The 19,617-nt window shown below is 51.1% G+C and overlaps 2 protein-coding genes across 2 annotated transcripts; one reads left to right on the top strand and one right to left on the bottom strand.

The window, feature by feature from the left end:
• The first annotated feature begins 881 nt into the window (after positions 1 to 881).
• Positions 882 to 6,671, top strand: LOC119114544 (40S ribosomal protein S21). Its single transcript, XM_037238639.1, has 5 exons — positions 882 to 920; positions 1,078 to 1,166; positions 4,817 to 5,008; positions 6,028 to 6,038; positions 6,619 to 6,671. Exons 2-4 carry the CDS (start codon positions 1,117 to 1,119, stop codon positions 6,035 to 6,037), a joined length of 252 nt encoding a protein of 83 aa, XP_037094534.1. The 5' UTR covers positions 882 to 920; positions 1,078 to 1,116; the 3' UTR covers position 6,038; positions 6,619 to 6,671.
• Positions 6,672 to 7,528: 857 nt separating this feature from the next.
• Positions 7,529 to 13,972, bottom strand: LOC119114542 (mitochondrial ribosome-associated GTPase 2-like; the record flags this gene model as incomplete). Its single annotated transcript, XM_037238636.1, is given in 10 exon segments — positions 7,529 to 7,730; positions 8,038 to 8,267; positions 8,902 to 9,040; positions 10,000 to 10,090; positions 10,628 to 10,686; positions 10,688 to 10,717; positions 10,719 to 10,760; positions 12,424 to 12,540; positions 12,838 to 12,984; positions 13,911 to 13,972. Coding segments are annotated over 10 exon segments (1,076 nt in total), but the record flags the coding sequence as incomplete, so codon positions are not given.
• Positions 13,973 to 19,617: the final 5,645 nt, after the last annotated feature.

The raw sequence follows: 19,617 nt of genomic DNA, 5'->3' as shown, positions 1-19,617 counted from the left end.
CGTCTTATAATGCTCAAGATCCTGTCAGAGCTGATTACCGAAAATAAAACTATGTAATATGGTGTTGAGCAGGCGTGCTCGCAAGTCGTAGCAATAACAGCTTCGACGCCCGGCGTTGCAGTCTCCAGGCCGTGCGGCGCCGGCCTTGCGGCTGTAACACTAAGTGATGGCCAATGAGCAAACGAAAAAGATGACGCATCTTAAGAAAGATGACTGGTGAATTAGGTTAATCAGCATGCATGTTTAATGCAGCGCAAAAGTAAGCCAAATGCAACCTGAATCTGAAAAGTGTGGAGGGGAAGCAGTAAACATTGCTGCCCTTCCCCCCACCTCGAAAAGTGGGGGGGGGGGATGGGCCCCTGTCCCCCCTGATCCTACGCCCATGACAGAAGGTCAACACTAACAACATTAAATTTGCCGCTAAACATAATTCAGTGAGCTAGATCCGCGGACCAATTCGGTGGTCCAAACCGGCGGAACGATTACAAAATGAGAATCTGAAAATGACGCGGTCGAAATTCGGGGACTTTTTGTGCGGGGTACACTAAGCTCCCGGGGCACCGCAATGAAGCGTGGTACCACCCATTTAAAAATCCTGGATCCGCCCCTGAGGCAGCGTAAGATCGGAATATCCGCAAAGAAGTCAGAGCAGTGGGTATTATCATGCATCGTTTCTGCTAGGCGGTAGGCATGTTCACAGTATATCTAATATTCCCACTCCCATTTTCACAAACGTGTTGCTGCTCATTCTAGGGAATTTTTTTCATTAAAAATGAGACCACATCTATGAATTTTTCCGAAGGTGAGGCTCATTCCAAGTGAAATTGTCCTTAAAACTTTGCTGTTGTGATATTTTGAGCTTAGAAACGGCAACTGCGGAAGTGAGCGCAACTCGTCCTTTTTGAACTGATTCCGGCGCGGTGTGTAGCTGTGGTGTTTTTGTGTTGCTTTATGCATATATGTGGTGTGGTGTGATGCTCAAATGCGATATATTACATTTATCTCATATATATGCTGCAACCTTCAGAACTTGGATTAGAAGTATCGGCCCTGACATCTGTTTGTATCCTCTTTCAGCTTGCGGTCTCAGGACCCCGTAACAATAAGCCCTGAACCATGCAGAACGAGTCCGGAGAATTTGTGGACATGTATGTCCCCAGGAAGTGGTGAGTGGATTGCGTTGTGCGGGGAAACGACCCGTGCTTTGAGTTGTGTTTTTGCTGTTTCCACCTGCCTGTTCAGGTCGAGAGCACATTTGCAGCATGTTTTTCATGTGCACAACCTGTTTAAATGAGCTTTGATAGTGTTGCTGCAGGTCCTGCTTGTTTTTACAGTATCACCTGCTCCCGAAGCTAGTTAGGTTCTCTTATTGTCAATCCTCTGTATATTTTCCACAGCCATGTGTGTATGACAAGTGAGCTGAACTTGGAGTAAGATTGTGCCAACTCAGGTCAGGTCAAATGGTGTAAAATTTTCTAAGTATTTTAGCTTGAAAGTGCTTCAGGTGGATTATTTTTTGGAAGGGCTGATGTGTGCCATAGTTTCTTGAAATGTGGGCTCAGTACTCAGATTTGAAGTGTACATGTGCTGGAATTGTTGCCAAGATGTTATTGCTGCATGACTTCATTAGTGCAGCTCATCTCTAAAAAGAATGGGATTTTAATCAGGTATGTGATGGAGGGATGCAGGGACCATTCAATCAAAAGGATACTCCATGTCAGTACAAGGCATGCTGTAATCTAGCATGTGAACCATGGGTGTAGGTGTACTTTCCTATCTAACGTTAGAAAAAATCATTGCACACCATTCGTCGTGTTCAAGGCGGCACATATCGTAAATCATCTCAAAACAGGTAGAATCATGCTCCTACCTTCGAATTTCAATAACTTCGATGGCGAGCTCCCGAGCGCCGCGCGCACCGCACCGCCTGGACTCCCCAGCGCCGTTTCTGCGTTGCCGTTGCGTAAATACAATGTTTCTGCTTACCAAGAACTCTACAAAATGTACGGGACCAAGGTAAACCATTTGTTGTGTTAAGGCAGAACATATCATAAATAATTTCAAAACAGATAGAATCATGCTCCTACCTTCAAATTTTAATAAATACGATAGCGAGCTCCCGAGCGCCGCACGCCCCGCACCGCACTGCCTCGACTTCCAAGCGCCGTTTCTACGTTGTCGCACGGGACCAAGGTATCAATAATAAAGCAACCAAAATCGTTTCTTATCGAGTTGAGGTACATTTATGAAACACGCAGGCCAGAACAGCCCAGAACATATCCTAACCTAACCTAACCTAACCTAACTGAGAATAGACCAGAACCTAAGCTAAGCTAAGCTAAGCTAGCCTGACCTGACCTGACCTGACCTGACCTAACCTAACCTAACCTAACCTAACCTAACCTAACCTAACCTAACCTAACCTAACCTAACCTAACCTAACCTAACCTAACCTAACCTAACCTTACCTCCCCACCCTATATCCCCTTCAACCCAGCATCTCATTGGCATCCATGTTCCATGCCATATATAGGTGCCATATAGTGAGCTTTTATTTAGCTGCCAAGTTCTCATTTTGCTTTACATTCCCCACCCAATCCCCCTGCAACCCATGGTCCCGTTGGCGTCGAGGATCAAATTCATGGATTCTTGCTACCTTGTCCCCATACATTTTTATGGTTCGCAGTAAATATGGTTTATAGTTATAGTATGGTTTATATAGTATAGTTAATAGTTATAGTTATGGTTTATAGTATGGTTCGCAGTTAATATGGTTTATATGGTAAATATGGTTATGGTAAATATGGTTTATGTTAGTAAATATTTTTATGGTTCGCAGTTAGGTTATGATTGTCCTGCCTTAAACATGACGAATGGTTTACTTTGGTCCCGTACATTTTGTACAGTTCTTGCTACGCAGAAATATTGTATTTACGCAACGGCAACGCGGAAACGGCGCTGGGGAGTCCAGGCGGTGCGGTGCGCGCGGCGCTTGGGGGCCCCGCCATCGAAGTTATTGAAATTCGAAGGTAGGAGCATGATTCTACCTGTTTTGAGATTATTTACGATATGTCATGCCTTAAACACGACGAATGGTGTACAATGATTTTTTCTAACATTAGGTAGGAAAGTACACCCTGACCGAACCATGGCAATCATGCTAGCAAAGTACTGAGGCCACATAAAATCCTGCTCTGAATAGGGATGTAACTCACTGAGTTGAGGTGGACTTGGTGAACATTGCATAAGCATGTCATGATGCTGTCAATGCTCATAGTGAATAATTTCTGCCACCAAATTTTGATAAGCTGCCTTAAATAGGGGGTTAAGCCCCACCTCTGCCCCTCTTCCAAAATATTATCAAAACCTGCAATGGTTTGCTCTTGGACCTAGGAATTTGGATACCCCTGGGCTTTCATCATGCCTTTAAAGTGGCATGAGTTGCCTGGTGTGTTCTTGCTCCCCACTCCATCCAAGCCCTCCTCTGACCTTTGCCTTATTATGTGCATTGTCATTATTTTCCTCCAATCTTATCTTATGTTCTTGTTCAATAAAGTATGAAAGAAAGGCACCTGTAATACATGGTGAAAATTCTTAGGGCACATATCCATGATAGGTGTGGTGTGATTTACCTGTGTGGTCCAATTGATGTCACAAATCTACTAGGTTTTGTCATTAATATTTTCAAGCTATATATCTGTTAAAATGTAGAATAGCATGGAATATTGAGTATGCTAACATGCTAACATTTGTGAAGTTTTTGACTTAAATCATTTGTGCATTGTGGTGCTTATCAAAATCCTCATCAAAGGGTTGCCATGATTTGCAAATGGCACAATGACTGGGTTATAACTACCACTTGGTCTGCATCTGGGCCTTGTGGCTTTAAGGCCCAGATACAATAAATGTCTGGGTTATAACTACCTCTTGGTCAGTTTGGACCTGGGGGCTTTAAGGCCCAGGTACAGGACTATCCTTCAACCGTGATGTGTCAACCTTTGACATCAAAACAGGACGTTATAAACATCGTGAAACAGACCCTTTTATGAAATGCCGGTGGCTGTGATGACCATATTGGCATTCCTGGGTCATGGAGCAACCAGGATGCAAACCAGCCCCCATGTGAGAGCTGAGGGCACAGCTGTTATGCCCCCGAAGCAGAACCCATCTGAACATTGGTTGGGACACCAGGCTGCAAGGAGCTGTAGGTAATGCACCCTTATGCCTGAACTTGGGCAGAATGTGGACTTGGGTCAGGTGTATCCAGGGGTCAGTCTGCTATGTATGCCCAGCTTCCAGAATATCTTATTCAAATAAATGGTAATAAACAAGATTATGTGGAAGGTACGCACATCCAGGGTTACTATGGTGTTTTGACACATCAATACAAGTTCACCCTGCATTTTTGCATGTTCTCATGCTCTCACTTTGACCAAATTGTGGCCACTGCATGTCAGGATGCCCATTTCTTCTGGATGGCCATTTCCAACTCACTCACACCTGTAGCAACCTGAAATGATATCTGTTGTAATCACGTGTTATCACCCCAGCTCGGCCAGCAACCGTCTGATTGCGGCCAAGGACCACACCCTTCGTAATCACGTGTTGTCGCCCCAGCTCGGCCAGCAACCGCCTGATTGCGGCCAAGGACCACACCCTTCTAATCACGTGTTGTCGCCCCAGCTCGGTCAGCAACCGCCTGATTGCGGCCAAGGACCACACCCTTCGTAATCACGTGTTGTCGCCCCAGCTCGGCCAGCAACCGCCTGATTGCGGCCAAGGACGACACCGTTCTAATCACGTGTTGTCGCCCCAGCTCGGCCAGCAACCGCCTGATTGCGGCCAAGGACCACGCCTCCATTCAGCTGAACATTGCTGACGTGGACCCGACGACTGGCCGCTACACCGGCGACAGCAAGACCTACGCCATCTGCGGGTACATCCGACGCATGGGAGAGTCCGACGACTGCCTCACGCGGTTGGCGAAGAAGGATGGCATTGTTGCAAAGTGAGTGGCAGGGATGTGGTGCGGACACCATGCAAGAACTTGTCTGATATTCTCACATCTAGTAGGTGTGTTGCATGTCTGTTTTGTTTGTTATGGTTGGTGATGTGTAGAATTATCCTTGTAATATCGGCATTGCTAATTCTTGGGGCAGCCAGCACTTGGTGGAGTTTTTTTATGATCACATGCTGAAAGTCTGGGTTGGGTCAGGCTGCCTCAGATGTGCCCAAACCAAAAATCAGTGTGGGATGTTGTCAAGTCAAACTACCAGGCATTTGGCTGTGCATGACCACTTGCAGTCAACATGCCCTGAGACTCCAATTTGTAATTGCCAGTAACCAGTCAGTTACACTATTTATTGTAACTTATGTATTGTGGCTGTCCTTTGTATTCCTCTTTACCATGGCACAGTAATATGAACCAGTTGCAAAAACAGCATGTTGTGCTAAGTCTAATTGTTGTGCAATTTATTGTTGTCATTGTCTTGCTTGAAGTTTATGTGTGTACTTAGAGATGTGCAACATTCTGGGTTATAACTACCACTTGGTCTGTTGCTTGACCTGGTGGCTTTAAGGCCCAGATACAGAAAAAAATGTCTGGGTTATAACTACCCCCTGGTCAGTTGGGACTTGGGGGCTTTAAGGCCCAGTTACATATTTTTTTGCTTCTGGTGGTGTGATGCTACAATGGAAGTGGTCGCTTTTGGAATATGCCATGTAGGGATCATATTCAGTGGCATACCATCAGTTTCAGGTGTTTTATGTTAAAAGCCTGACTTTCCCTTCCCCACATGAGCAGGCAAATTGTAACTGCCAAAAAAGTTTCAGATAGCTAACATTGATCCCATTGTAATGTTAATCCCACGACAGCTGGGTTTGGTGGCACTTTGACTGCAGTGGCCATTTTGCACCCATTTGTCAGAATAAAACAGATAGGTCGCATCGGTGGTGTGCAAGGTTAGAACTGATGGTACACCAGCAAGGATCTTCATAACTTATACTGACACCTCTCTCTCTTTGCAGGAACTACTGAGGTGAGCCCCAGCATATCTTCTTGATTGCTTTCTGATGGTGGTGTCAACAACACAATGGACACAAAGTAATAAGCCTTGTTTAAGTGCGGATTGTGTCCGGTTTTCGTAATATCATAGGACCAGTATGGCCATGATATGCTCGTCTCGCTCGCATCGGCAGCTTTTATTCAGATTCGTTGATCTCAATTTGGTGACATTAGTGCAGCTGCCATTTGGATTTGGTAGCTTCGGCGTGATTTGAGGACTGATTTGTGGTCACTACGATCGTTTCGCAATTGGTCTTAGTTGTTTATTAACTGCTTGGGGTTGCCATAGATGCTGATGGGTGTGTATGGTGTATTTGCGGTTTAGTACAGTTGTGGGCTGCGAATGGTTCGCGGTAGTTTCGTACCTCTGGAAAGCATTTTACGTGCTCCAAACGCCGCCGCTCTGTTGCGAACCGCTGTTTCGGTGGTAGGTTTATATACGAAGACCTGTTGAAGTTGATGGCGTCAGTAGGCCTTGTTGCTAATACTGTCCTCGTTTGTGCAAAATGGTTATTGCTCTCAGGTTCTAACATGATGATTGTTTTCCTTTTCAGATGTCATCGCCTGTCATGCCGAAATAAACAAAAAAACCTGCATGTGTCCACTATTTATCGTCTGTTGTAGGGCACAGCGGAGCGCCCCATGAACGGACGTCAACGGTGGAACGATTCTCCAATAGGCTTGGCAACGTCTTTCAGACGCTGTGTAGGAGCTATTTGGCTTGGAACCCTGAGTCGTCTTGTTGAGTACTTGGCCTGTGGTTTCAGAAATTTTCACGCAGCTTCACTGCATAGAGCAGGTTACTGCAAGGGTGCATTCAGCGACGCCGCAAAATAATTTCTGTAAAAGATGTGTTTTCTAACATCTAACGTATGAGTATTATGGAAGGAGGAAATCTGAATCTTGCGGGTTTTCAGTGATACGCCGCACGCGTCCAAGTGTACGAGTTGTAGCAGCTAGGACAGGAGCAATATACGTGGGAATATAGCAATAGTAATATAGCTAAATATAGCAATAGTGAGAGTCCACGGTGCTGGTTCTAACCGCGGCGTAAAACGTTAAGTAAGCGCTGCGACTGGCGGGGGGATAGCGGATGCGCCCGTGACCCCTCACCCCTTCGTGACCAGGGCATGCTTGCCCTCCAGAGGGCGACGCAGTATGGTGGCTCTAAAATAACTCTGGTTTTTAAGATCATTAGCTGGTAGCCATCGGGACAAGCAAGGTCAAGCGCCTGCTGCCTCAAATGACAGCAGGATTAACGTCTAAAATTTAAAACGGGCTCTCTGCTACCTCAGGCCGTGTTAAGTCGAGTCTCGTGCACGCCACCGTTTTCAGCAACGTGTTTGGTATCTCAGCTTGGTCAGGAGCAGCCCACTCCCCAAGCAAGTTGCCAAATCCCGGGAGTGGGGGGGGGGGGGAGGGTCCAGGGTTAAGGCGCTTAGCATAAGTACATGGAAGTCTATTTGGGTTACATTTATTTGGAACCTTACAAAACCACTCACAAAGATCACAAGTCATTCACAGCCGCCTCCGCCTCCGTTCGCTGGCTGTGTTCGTCATGCAGTGTCCTCAGATAACACAAGAGCTCCGTAACGTTGGTTCCCATCTTGGCCGAGATGGGCAGAACGCGCATGTCAACCGCCTCCCGCAGCTCCTCCAGATTATCCTGAAATTTTGGGCCACGATGAAACAAAGGACACACGGCACGAGCGGCCATGTCATCAGTGATGCGATCTGCCATCTAATCGTCCGAAGGTGTGCCAAAAGCGCAAAACAGTTTTTGCTTTCCCTGTCCCCAAGTACACAGCCGTCATATCATCCGCTAGTGTCGAGTGGCGCCAGCTCATCCAGCAAGACGGCTCCAGCGAGCGATGCGTTCACACAAGCGAGCAATCACCTAAGATTGCGCGGGCCGCATAACCTAACCGGGCCACGAACGTGACCGAGGCTTAACCTTGCCGCGGCGGACTGACCTCGGCGCCGGGCAGATCGCATTTGTTGGCCACCAGCGCGTGCGGCCGGCGGGCCAGGCCTGGCTGGAACATGTCCAGCTCGTGCTGCAGCACGCGCAGCTGCTCGGCCGGCCGGCACGACACGTCCAGCACGTACAGCAGGCACGTGCAGCGCTGCACGTGGCGCAGGAACGCGACACCCAGGCCGCGGTTCTTGTGCGCGTCCCTGATCAGCCCCGGGATATCGGCCACTGTAGAGGGCAGGGGGTCGTGTGAGGCGCAGAGGAGACGTATTCGTCCTTCTTTCCTCTATCTTGCTTCATCCTGCATCCTCGCGGCACCCCGCTTGTCCAGGGCAGGCCGCATGCGTCAGTCACGAGTGAGCCGAAAACCCCGTGAGAATGGAGGCCCCGGCCGGGTACTCGCGCATGCGCGGGTTAAAGCTTGGCGGTTGGCCCCCCAGGCGTATGCACGTCTGTCCCATCGTTAACCATTTTCCTTCATCCCATAGCCCTGCAATGATCACGTCTGGTCGAAAGGGCTCTAGTCCAAAAAGCAAAAACCAAGAGGCGCAGAGGACACTTGGGAGCTCAACAGGCTGACTAGTCCAGCTTCAGCCGGTGGGTAGCTACCACCAATGACCGGGTTCTTCCTGGGGATGATTATCCAACCCTACACACGCAGATAGGGGCTAACCACATACGTAGGCAACAGCGCGAGGAACGACAAAGCGGGCGCACTGGACGTGTACACAGCAAACAAGGCGGCATGGAACTTATGCAAAATAAACCTGAACAAGGCAGTCCAAAGGTACTTCGTGGCTTTACTTTGGCACCACTTCGCACTGACACGAAAGACTAGCCATGCCTGTGGGGCGGAGCTGACCTGCCAGCTGAACGTAGTCACTGTACTCGACCATGCCGACGTAAGGCTGCAGGGTGGTGAACGGGTACGCCGCCACCTTGGGACGCGCCCGCGAGATGGCGCGCAGCAACGTCGACTTGCCCGCGTTCGGGAACCCGATCTGCGCACCGGGAGGGGCGACCGCTGGGTAAGCTGTGATCGCGGAGAGAGGGCTGGAGGAGCTATGACTGGGTCAGCTACGGTCGCAGAGTGCTCGCTGGGTCAGACGTGGCCAAGGGGGAGAGGAGGGGGTGACAGCTGGGTCAGACGTGGCCGAGGGGAGAGAGGAGGGGTGACCGCTAGGTCACGTGGCCAAGGGGAGAGAGGAGGGGGTGACCGCTGGGTCAGATGTGGCCACGGAGGGAGAGCAGGGAGTGAACGCTGGGTCAGATGAGGCCGCGGAGGGCGAGCAGGGGGGTGACCGCTGGGTCGGATGTGGCCACGGAGAGATAGCAGGGGTGACCGCTGGGCCAAATGAGGCCACGGAGGGAGAGCAGGGGTGACCGCCGGGCAGGATGTGGCCACGGAGAGAGAGCAGGGGTGACCGCCGGGCAGGATGTGGCCACGGAGGGAGAGCAGGGAGTGAGCGCTGGGTCAAATGAGGCCACGGAGAGAGAGCAGGGGTGCCCGCTGGATCAGATGTGGCCAAGGAGAGAGAGCAGGGGTGACTGCTGGGCCAATGAGGCCACGGAGGGAGAGCAGGGAGTGACCACTGGGTCAGATGAAGCCACGGAGGGAGGGTCGGGAGAGCAGCGGTTGGGCCAGCTTCCACGAGAAGAACCACGGCTGGGTTGCGGCCGCGGGACGTCAGCGGAGTTCAGGTGAAGAGCGGCAGAAACGCCCAATGCCGCTCTCGCTACCTCTGATGGACGAATCCAAAATCTGACGCGATGTGACAGTGAGATTAGCCGTTCGATATCTATGGCGATATAAAAACACTTAAGTTTACACGCTACAACAATGCATCTTCTGAGTTGCATAGCCTCGATGAAAGCGATCAAATGCACGCGTTACCAGCAAATGAACCACGCAGCAGGCACAGCCCTGCGATACGTGTCACATGACACAGGTGTCACGCACCAGCCCAATGTCGGCCATGGTGCGCAGCTCAGCCGCGTAGACGAAGCTCTCGCCGGGCGCCCCCAGCTCGGCAAACCGCGGCGTCTGGTTCCTGCGGCAGCGCGGCACAGCGTCAGCGCTACAGCCTGGAGTCGGCACCACGGCGGGGAGTCAGCACGACAGCCCACAGTCGGCGTCATGGCCCACAGTCAGCACCATAGCCCACAGTCAGCACTACGGCCCCACAGTCAGCGCCATGGCCCACAGTCAGCACCACAGCCAACAGTCAGTGTCATGGCCCAGTCAGCACCACGACCTACAGCCCGCACCATAACCCATAGTTAGCACCACGGTCCAGTCAGTAGTACCATGGCCCACAGTCAGCACCACAGCCCACAGCAAGTGTCATGGCCCAGCCAGCACCACGACCTACAGCGCACACCATAACCCATAGTTGGCACCACAGCAAACAGTTAACACCACAGCCCACAGTCAGTGTCATGGCCCAGTCAGCACCACGACCTACAGCTCGCGTCATAACGCAGTCAGCACCGCGGCTCACAGTTAATACCATGGCTCAGTCAGCACCACGACCCTACAGCCCCCACCATAACCCACAGTCAGCACCACGGCCCACAGCGTCACTCACGTGTCTGTGGCGAAGTACTTGTTGCCCCTGCCGCCGGCGCCGCCGCGGGCCGCGACAAAACATGGCGCCCTCCACCTCCAGACTGGCCGCGTAGCTGGCCGTCATCTGACTGGAACATAGTGCCCACCGGCACCTGTCGGGACCCGACAGCGGAGGCTGAGTCAGGACGGACCAGGGGCTGAGGAGGGCACCGCTTCATCTGACTGGAACGTAGTGCCCACCGGCACCTGTCGGGACCCGACAGCGGAGCTGAGTCAGGACGGACCAGGGGCTGAGGAGGGCACCGCTTCATCTGACTGGAACGTAGTGCCCACCGGCACCTGTCGGGACCCGACAGCGTAGCCGAGTCAGGACGGACCAGGGGCTGAGGAGGGCACCGCTTCATCTGACTGGAACATAGTGCCCACCGGCACCTGTCGGGACCCGACAGCGGAGCTGAGTCAGGACGGGCCAGGTGCTGAGGAGGGCACCGCTTCATCTGACTGGAACATAGTGCCCACCCGCACCTGTCGGGACCCGACAGCGGAGCTGAGTCAGGACGGACCAGGGGCTGAGGAGGGCACCGCTTCATCTGACTGGAACGTAGTGCCCACCGGCACCTGTCGGGACCCGACAGCGGAGCTGAGTCAGGACGGGCCAGGGGCTGAGGAGGGCACCGCTTCATCTGACTGGAAACATAGTGCCCACCGGCACCTGTCGGGACCCGACAGCGGAGCTGAGTCAGGACGGGCCAGGGGGCTGAGGAGGGCACCGCTTCATCTGACTGGAACGTCGTGCCCACCGGCACCTGTCGGGACCGACAGCGGAGCTGAGTCAGGACGGGCCAGGGGCTGAGGAGGGCACCGCTTCATCTGACTGGAACATAGTGCCCACCGGCACCTGTCGGGACCCGACAGCGGAGCTGAGTCAGGACGGGCCAGGGGCTGAGGAGGGCACCGCTTCATCTGACTGGAACGTAGTGCCCACCGGAACCTGTCGGGACCCGACAGCAGAGCTGAGTCAGGACGGGCCAGGGGCTGAGGAGGGCACCGCTTCATCTGACTGGAACACAGTGCCCACCGGCACCTGTCGGGACCCGACAGCGGAGCTGAGTCAGGACGGGCCAGGGGCTGAGGAGGGCACCGCTTCATCTGACTGGAACGTAGTGCCCACCGGCACCTGTCGGGACCCGACAGCGGAGCTGAGTCAGGACAGGCCAGGGGCTGAGGAGGGCACCGCTTCATCTGACTGGAACATAGTGCCCACCGGCACCTGTCGGGACCCGACAGCGGAGCTGAGTCAGGACGGGCCAGGGGCTGAGGAGGGCACCGCTTCATCTGACTGGAACGTAGTGCCCACCGGAACCTGTCGGGACCCGACAGCAGAGCTGAGTCAGGACGGGCCAGGGGCTGAGGAGGGCACCGCTTCATCTGACTGGAACATAGTGCCCACCGGCACCTGTCGGGACCCGACCGAGCTGAGTCAGGACGGGCCAGGGCTGAGGAGGGCACCGCTTCATCTGACTGGAACATAGTGCCCACCAGACCTGTCGGGACCCGACAGCGGAGCTGAGTCAGGACGGGCCAGGGGCTGAGGAGGGCACCGCTTCACCGGCCGAAACACGTAGCGCAGTCCGATCGGAGGGGGCCCGCTGTCAGCACCGTTCCAGCTGGCTAGGGCTTCCCGCATCGAAGTGGGCATGGAGTTATGGCAGCAAGGACTCCATGTGATAATAAAGATGAGTGATGAAACCACCGCAGTCCATGTCCATGCCTGGCTGCCGTGTTGCGCCGGCGGGGTGTGGCCGTCGGGCTGACCTGGACGATTAGGTGCGGCGCCGTTTTGCCGTGGCAGTCGTTCTGGAAGCCCTTCTCGCCAGGCTCTGCCGTCAGCACCGAGCTGAGATGGCCCAGACCCTTCACATTGGTACTCGCCTGGGAAAACACATCAACAGCTGCACTTGGGAGGCTGGACGGAAGCCCTCCCATCCCGTGTAGAGGGGCAGCACGAACACATGACAGGCCCAAAAAGCAGATTTAACAGAAAGGCCCCACGCATGGTTTGCAAATTCATTGGGCTTAACTAGAGGAGTCCTTGGAAAGCCAAACAGCATAACCAGGGATACACCAGCTGGATCCAACTGAGGCTGGGAGGGCCTGACCGTCCCAGTCGAGCAGACGGGAAGACTGAACGCTGGACCTGGACGGCGCCGACCGTCGGTCGCGCCTGACCTGGAAGATGACGTGCCCACCGGCGCCGCCGTCACCGCCGTCCGGGCCAGCGCGCGGGTTGCGGTAGACGCGCGCCAGCGACACGCAGCCATTGCCGCCGTGGCCGCCGGTCACCCTCAGTCTGCGCCAGTCGACGAACGGCCGGGGCTGCGGCGCGGCGCGGCGCGGCGCGTTAGAGGCGCGTTAGAGGCCCGGCGGACGGAGGCCCGGAGTACGCCCCATGCTTTGGCACCCTTATGGCAAGATGCAGCAACACTGAGTCCCTCCTTCCAGACAGCTCAGTTGGTCAGGGCACCTGCCTACCGATCCACCAAGCCGTGACAAGGTGACTTTGAGTCCTTTATGTGCTCGCTATTTGCCCTTGACTGGGATGGTCTACGGACGGTGGCAGCGGCCTTCACTAAGGTCAGGTGACGTTAGAGGTGCAGGACGGACCGTGCCGAGCTTTGCGGCACGCCTAACTTCCGCTAACAAATTTTTGCCGTTGACCTGGAATTTTCACGATCGCTTGGGAGGGGTTCGAACTCCCGCAGTTGCTGTTAAGTGTAAGGTCTGACTCAGAGGATCTACCCATCTAAAAAGGTAGAATTCAATCTCATTCTTTAATTTCAACGAGGAGGAGACCCCAGGCTGGCAGCTCATTGCACAAGCAAACGATGACACCAGTACACGGGGTCGCGTGCCGACCCCAGTCCACCACGACAGGTCGGTAACCACACCGACACACCGGGCAACCCAACAGCAATTCAGCGGGTCCAGCCGGTTTCGGCATCGCGACCCACAGACACGTGCCCACACACAGTCCACCAGGGTACGACCGAAACGACCTCAACACAAAGCGTCACCTGTCCAGAGATCATTCTGTCAACATACCGGCGAAAACTGCCGTACACAACATCATGCCTTAACTCACTATCACTAATCTCAAATCCCCTCTGCCCTAGGATCAAACAATAACCAACACCCAGCCGGCCAGATGAGTGTTAACAACACGCGGCACCACCCCACAGGACAGCATGCGGTCCACTCCTCGATCACAGGCCGCGGTAGCAGGACCCGAGCCGTCCACTCACAGCAGTGCGCCGGCTAGCCGCGGCCTTCCTGCCGGCCAGCGGCACAGGCGGCGGCGGCCCGGTCAGCGCGCGGGCGGCCTGACGCAGCGGGCCGGCTCGCAACCAGCGCCGCACGCACCAGTTTGACAGCGCCGCCCAGCATTGCCCCGGGCGTCCGCTGGAGACGGTCGTCGGGTCACGGTTAGAGCAGTGCATCTGTGCCTGCGGGTCATCTGGCTGCAGCAGCCTCCAAGGATGTATCGGAATGCACACGTCTCAGAAAGGTCTGATGCTACTTTTTGTTGCCTACACAGTACAATGACAAAACAATGATGTGCACCAGCAGGTTTAAAATTCATGAAGCACTTCTAAATTTTGCTTTGAAAGACTGCATCATCACATAAGGTAAATAAGGAGTAGGAATAAACATATATTGGTGTAAGTGGGAGCCTTAAAGGAATTTTCAACATTTTGAAGATATTAAAGCATCAGTGATATCATGCTTATATAATAATAAATATGATGATGCTTATTAATATCATGAAAAAGCTCACTTAGTTGTGAATGCTTGGGTGACTTTGAAAAGTCTTCCTGAAATATTCTGCACATTTTGTGGGCATTGTAGCTCAGAAATTAGCATGATTTAGGCCTTAAAAGGGGAGATAGGATGTAGATTGCACAAAATGACCTTCAAGAAAGCTATTTCGAAGCATGGTTTATAGTATGTTAACATTGTGTAGCACACTAATCTTGTCACTTCCAGAGAAACCGATGCTTTGAACAAGCAGCTAAGTGTTTAACATTTCAGCACCAGCATTTTTTCCACCAAATTAGCAAGTTCAAGGCAACTTTTGATTTTAAGTGGCATACCAGTGAAGCTGCCTCAGCTGATTAGCATGATGGTTTGGGATGCATCATGTGCTGCTGGATATGGAAAACCTAAACAATATCCATGTTTTCAGGGGCACAATGGCAGGTTTGCCATCCACACAGCACACTAATCATTCAACTGAATTACATGAACTATACATGGAATGTATGATAAATACATGAGCTATGCGCGTACCACTGCAAGAATAAACAAATGCAGCCAGTTACAAAACTCTTGTGATACCAATCACACAATTTAAAATGAACTACATCACGTTGTGCGCAACGCAAAATACACTAGCCAAAATATCATGGGCTGAATTGAAAAGCCTACCGGTTGCCGTCACCAGTCAGCTGACACTGAGCACTCAAAACAGGAGAACGCCCAAAAGAATACTGTACTCCGGCCAATGTGCGATGCTGTATATCTGTTTATTTAAGTGATGACAATTCTGTATTCATTTCATGCCGCCACCAGACGGACTGACTGTTAACAGCGCTATATATGAGACTATGGTAGCAGAATCGTTGCATGCCATATCTACCTAAAACGTACGCAAGCCGAGTAAAGCAAGCAAAACTAGCAGAAATTAAAGGGATATTCCACGACCAACCCGACCGAAGATGGGTGCAATTCGACACAGAAACACCTTAAAATTGACGGTTGCCTGAACTGTAGATTGATTGCACGCCCAAAGCGATGTCCGTAATGTTGTCTGCAGCTTCAAGTATCAACGATTTGTTCAGCGACGAGACCCGGTTTCTCTGAAGAGCAGGACGGGCGATCAATCTCTGGCATCTGAGAACATCGAAAATGACATTTTAGTTTGTAATACCATGCGATTTTGAAGGTGAGATGCAGGGGAAAAACGCGGGATAGCACCCTTCGAACAAAATTTTTCAGGCCCATAAAGATTTTCAAGCATCAGATCATTTTTCAAACAAGGAACAAGTGTCCACCAAAGAAGAAAATCTTTTTGACTCTCAAGAACACCATCCGAGAGCCCGTTTTTCCGGGGGGAAAATTATTCAACGAATAACTATCCCTCCGATAGTCATCCATGGAAGTTCTCCATTTGCGCTCGGTGGGTCATTTTTATATGGCCTTACTTACGGTATCCGCCAAGAGAGGAAGCGGGCTCCCCTAATTAATCCATACGAAACCGGCTCCTCCTGACGAAGTCGGGTGACCTCTTTAGAGAGGTGACACACGGTTATAAACCATACATATGCAATTTGTGCGTGATAGGCTGGGCAATACGGAAACATGGTGAACAAGGCCCGTCATTCAAGATCACACTTTATCGCATATATGTGGAGGAAAACCCGTAGTAAAGCTTGGTTACGTTTGATTTTGGCCCCGTTACCTTGTTCCAGCATTGTGGCGTACGTACCACGAGGCTAGGAAGAGTTCAGTGGCGAATCAGTCCACGTCAGATTTTCGTACCCAACGGTGATTTTAATCACGAAATCCAGGACAAGATCGGTTCAGGGAAAATTATTGTCGCCAGCAGCGCTTGGAGGGCGTGGAGGAGGCGTTGTATGAACAAGTAATTTGCTACATGGTGTCGTTCGCGATAAAGAGCAGGACATCCAGCAAGTACGTGTTCTACTGTAAGCCAGACATTACAAGCCTCGCAGACCGGTGATACAGAGGGGATGAGTAGGTGGCCGTGGGCGAGACGAGTGTGCCCACATGCCAAACGCACCAAGGTCAGTTCTCTATGCCTGTTCCCCTGATGGTACGTCGCCCATGGTTGGAATGTTGGTTTGATTCTGTACATGTGGCTTGCATGCGAAACATCCCATTAATTCTGCCATGGGAAACGGAACTCAAGTTACAAGAAGAACATCACCTAATGCCAGAGACACTTCCAGAGGCATTGGTACACGGACATCTTCGTTCGCAAGGGTGCCGGCAAGGACATTTCCCGAGATGCCTCTATGTCCCGGTACCCACAGAAAGGTCACATGTTGGTTAGCAGGTAGCGAAATCATTATATCATGGATGTTACGCACTCGCGGGTGGTTGAGATCATCGAGTCGCTAACGGGCCTGCAGCGATGCCTTAGAGTCTGGATATCGTAGTCTGAGGAATACTTTTTACTCTGATATGTAGCAGCACTCGTTTTACAGCGTGTGCTTCCGCAGACAACATCGTACTGAAGTCTGGAAGACGTCCGGTGAATTTCTGCATTCCAGGTAGGCAAATTATATCTCAACGGTGGACGATTCCGGCTTTTTAAAATCTAAATACATACTTTATGGACAGATCATTGTCAAGTCGGAAAGGCGCCAATGGGAGGTTACAAGCAATACATATGCATGGAGTGCCAAGAGCTCGTCGACTGTTTAACAGCGTCGGACATGAAACAAGATCTTCACGGCCGTCTTGGAGAGTGCCGTCCATTTGTTGTAAGAGCAGCGCATGCCGCGGGGTTTAGCACACAGGTTAGAGATTTTCCGCCTTGACCACGTTCTGAACATTTTCCTTGGTTGTCCCTCGGTACGGAAAATGATGTGTGATAATTTTTCGTATTGGCAGTGCCGGACGCCCTTTTGGAAACTTTTCCAGCATTCCAGGCAATTTTTTGAAATTATCTACCGGCTGAACGCACCCTTAGTTGAGACTGAAATGACGGCAAACTCAATATCGTCAAAAAAAATCCGGCCGATTCCGGATTGTTTTGAATATAGAAATACATATATATATATATATATATATATATATATATATATATATATATATATATATATGTATATATATATATATATATATATATATATATATATCACCGCACCATTGTACCGCTGCAAACTAATCCTGAAGATGATGCGCAGCGCATCGAAACCATGGGTGTAGGAACAGGCGAGGGGGGGCAGGGGGCCATAGCCCCCCCCCCCCACACTTTCCAAGGTGGGAGGCAGCAGTGTTAAGGCCCCACCCCACTTTTCAGATCAAGGTTGCGTTTAGCTTACTTTTGCACCACATTAAACATACAACGCACATGTTTGCTTAGTTCACCAGCCATCTTCCTCAAACTGTACCGTCTTTTTCGTTTGCTTATTGGCCATCCCTTAGTACCACAACTGCAAGCCGACGCCGCGCGGCCTGTGGAGAGTGCAACGCTGGTGGTCGAGGCTGTTGTTGCTATGGCTTGCGAGCACGCGTGTTCCGAGCGCGCCAGCGCGCAACCATATTACGTAGTTTTTATCATTAATCAGTTCTTACGGAATCTTAAACATTTTAAAACGAACACGGATTAGCCATGTTAAAACAAATTTGGAACCCCATTTCGTCTGCAATCTGTATTCAGGGAGTCCTCAATGTCCATGAAGAACACAGAAAAACATGGAACTGTAGTTTACGTGACAATTATTGGGCCACCTGCGGCGGTCAGGCATGTTGTTGAGTCAATGAGGACTCCTACGCTGATCCGTGGCCAAGTGCGCGGGACAGAAGACCTCCCGTGTCAGGGAGGGAAGCAATATCATGTGATATATTATTCTAACGGCCTCCGGATCGACCAGGAGATCCCGCCCCGTGTCGCCAGAATGACACTCAGGAGACATTTTGCGATGGGACGGAGTGGCCCTTCAGCCCTTGACCGAAACCGGTGATGTGCCCCTGGTGTTCTACTCAAGGGGCCCCTTGCAAGGAAGGAGATAGGGGGTCTCATTATTGTTGAGTAGAGTGGGGTTCTAATTATTGTTGAAAAGAGTGTGTTGAAGTGACTTTTAAAAAATCGACAAGATCATTCAATGTTTGCCTAAGAACGTTCATTTTTTTCGGAATGGATTATAAAAAATTGCATCAAAAGGTTTGAACATGCCCGCCCGCAAACCGAGCACAAGAACAGCGATGGCCTGGGTCGCAGCTTCCGTAAAACTGAACGGCGTCGGTCACTGCGAGTGCCGCCAGACGGCGAGCGCCGTGTTAACCTGTGTTCTGGACAGATGGTTAGTTACAGAAACACGGAAAATAAAGATTCTACCCATACTCTTCCAGTGCCACCACCAGATACCAGCACCACTTCGCGGTGCTAATCCGTTCTTATCATAGGTCTAAAAATTGCGCACGTGAAATATGCGTCCTGACTGCCTTTTAAAGGTCAGATTTGATGTCCTGAACGTTCAATGACACCGCTTTCAAAAGCGTTATCATTTTCATCCACCCACCGGCCACGGCTCAGTATCATCTACTGGGTCGACGCTGCGCGGCTTATGGAGACTGCATCGCCTGGTGTCGACGTTTTTGTTGCTGATTTGTAAGCGCGCACGTTAAAAAGTCACTTTGCAAAATTGCATCACTTATCGATTCTCACTGAATGTTAGACATTTCCAGGCAAATATAGCTTGGCCATGTTAATGCACATTGCCAACTACTCGATCTATAACCAAATTTTCATCCTCGAATTTAGATCAACATATCGATCTACACCCGACCTTTGCGATATCCTTAATGTCTGTAGAACCGAGACAAAACATCCTGACAAAGCTTCTGAATTCTATCAGTTTATGAAGAGCCCATAAGCCATTGTAAATAAGGGGCACCAGCGATTTATTTCATGTGGTCGTTCAACGCCCAATTTTACAGTTTAATGCCTTCAAAATGCAGACAGAATTGATATCGCGGTAGCTTTTGGTTTCCGTCTTAGTTGCAAGATGCAAATAACAATGAGACACAGAAAACCGTATCCCATGTTAACAAGTAAGCTATATACAGGAATTTGGGGGTCACCAAAAGAGGGGCTTTTTCGACCCTGTGCTCCCCCTGAGCAAAGCTCTTTCTACGCCCTGCCTACACACAAAAGCAGATCAGTCGTTTTCGTTGAATGATGCGCAACTAAATGTCCGT

The sequence above is a fragment of the Pollicipes pollicipes genome, unplaced genomic scaffold, assembly GCF_011947565.3.
Source record: "Pollicipes pollicipes isolate AB1234 unplaced genomic scaffold, Ppol_2.1 Scaffold_2565;HRSCAF=3011_pilon_pilon_pilon, whole genome shotgun sequence".
Taxonomy (NCBI): domain Eukaryota; kingdom Metazoa; phylum Arthropoda; class Thecostraca; order Pollicipedomorpha; family Pollicipedidae; genus Pollicipes; species Pollicipes pollicipes.
Note: the sequence above shows the minus strand (reverse complement) of the source record. Positions and strands in the feature narration are given on the sequence as shown.

Excerpts from the sequence above, each read along its gene's own strand:
- LOC119114544 (XM_037238639.1), top strand. The coding sequence starts at position 1,117 with ATGCAGAACGAGTCCGGAGAATTTGTGGACATGTATGTCCCCAGGAAG. Across the intron at positions 1,167-4,816 it reads ATGTATGTCCCCAGGAAGTG|CTCGGCCAGCAACCGCCTGA; the intron begins GTGAGTGGATTG and ends TTGTCGCCCCAG.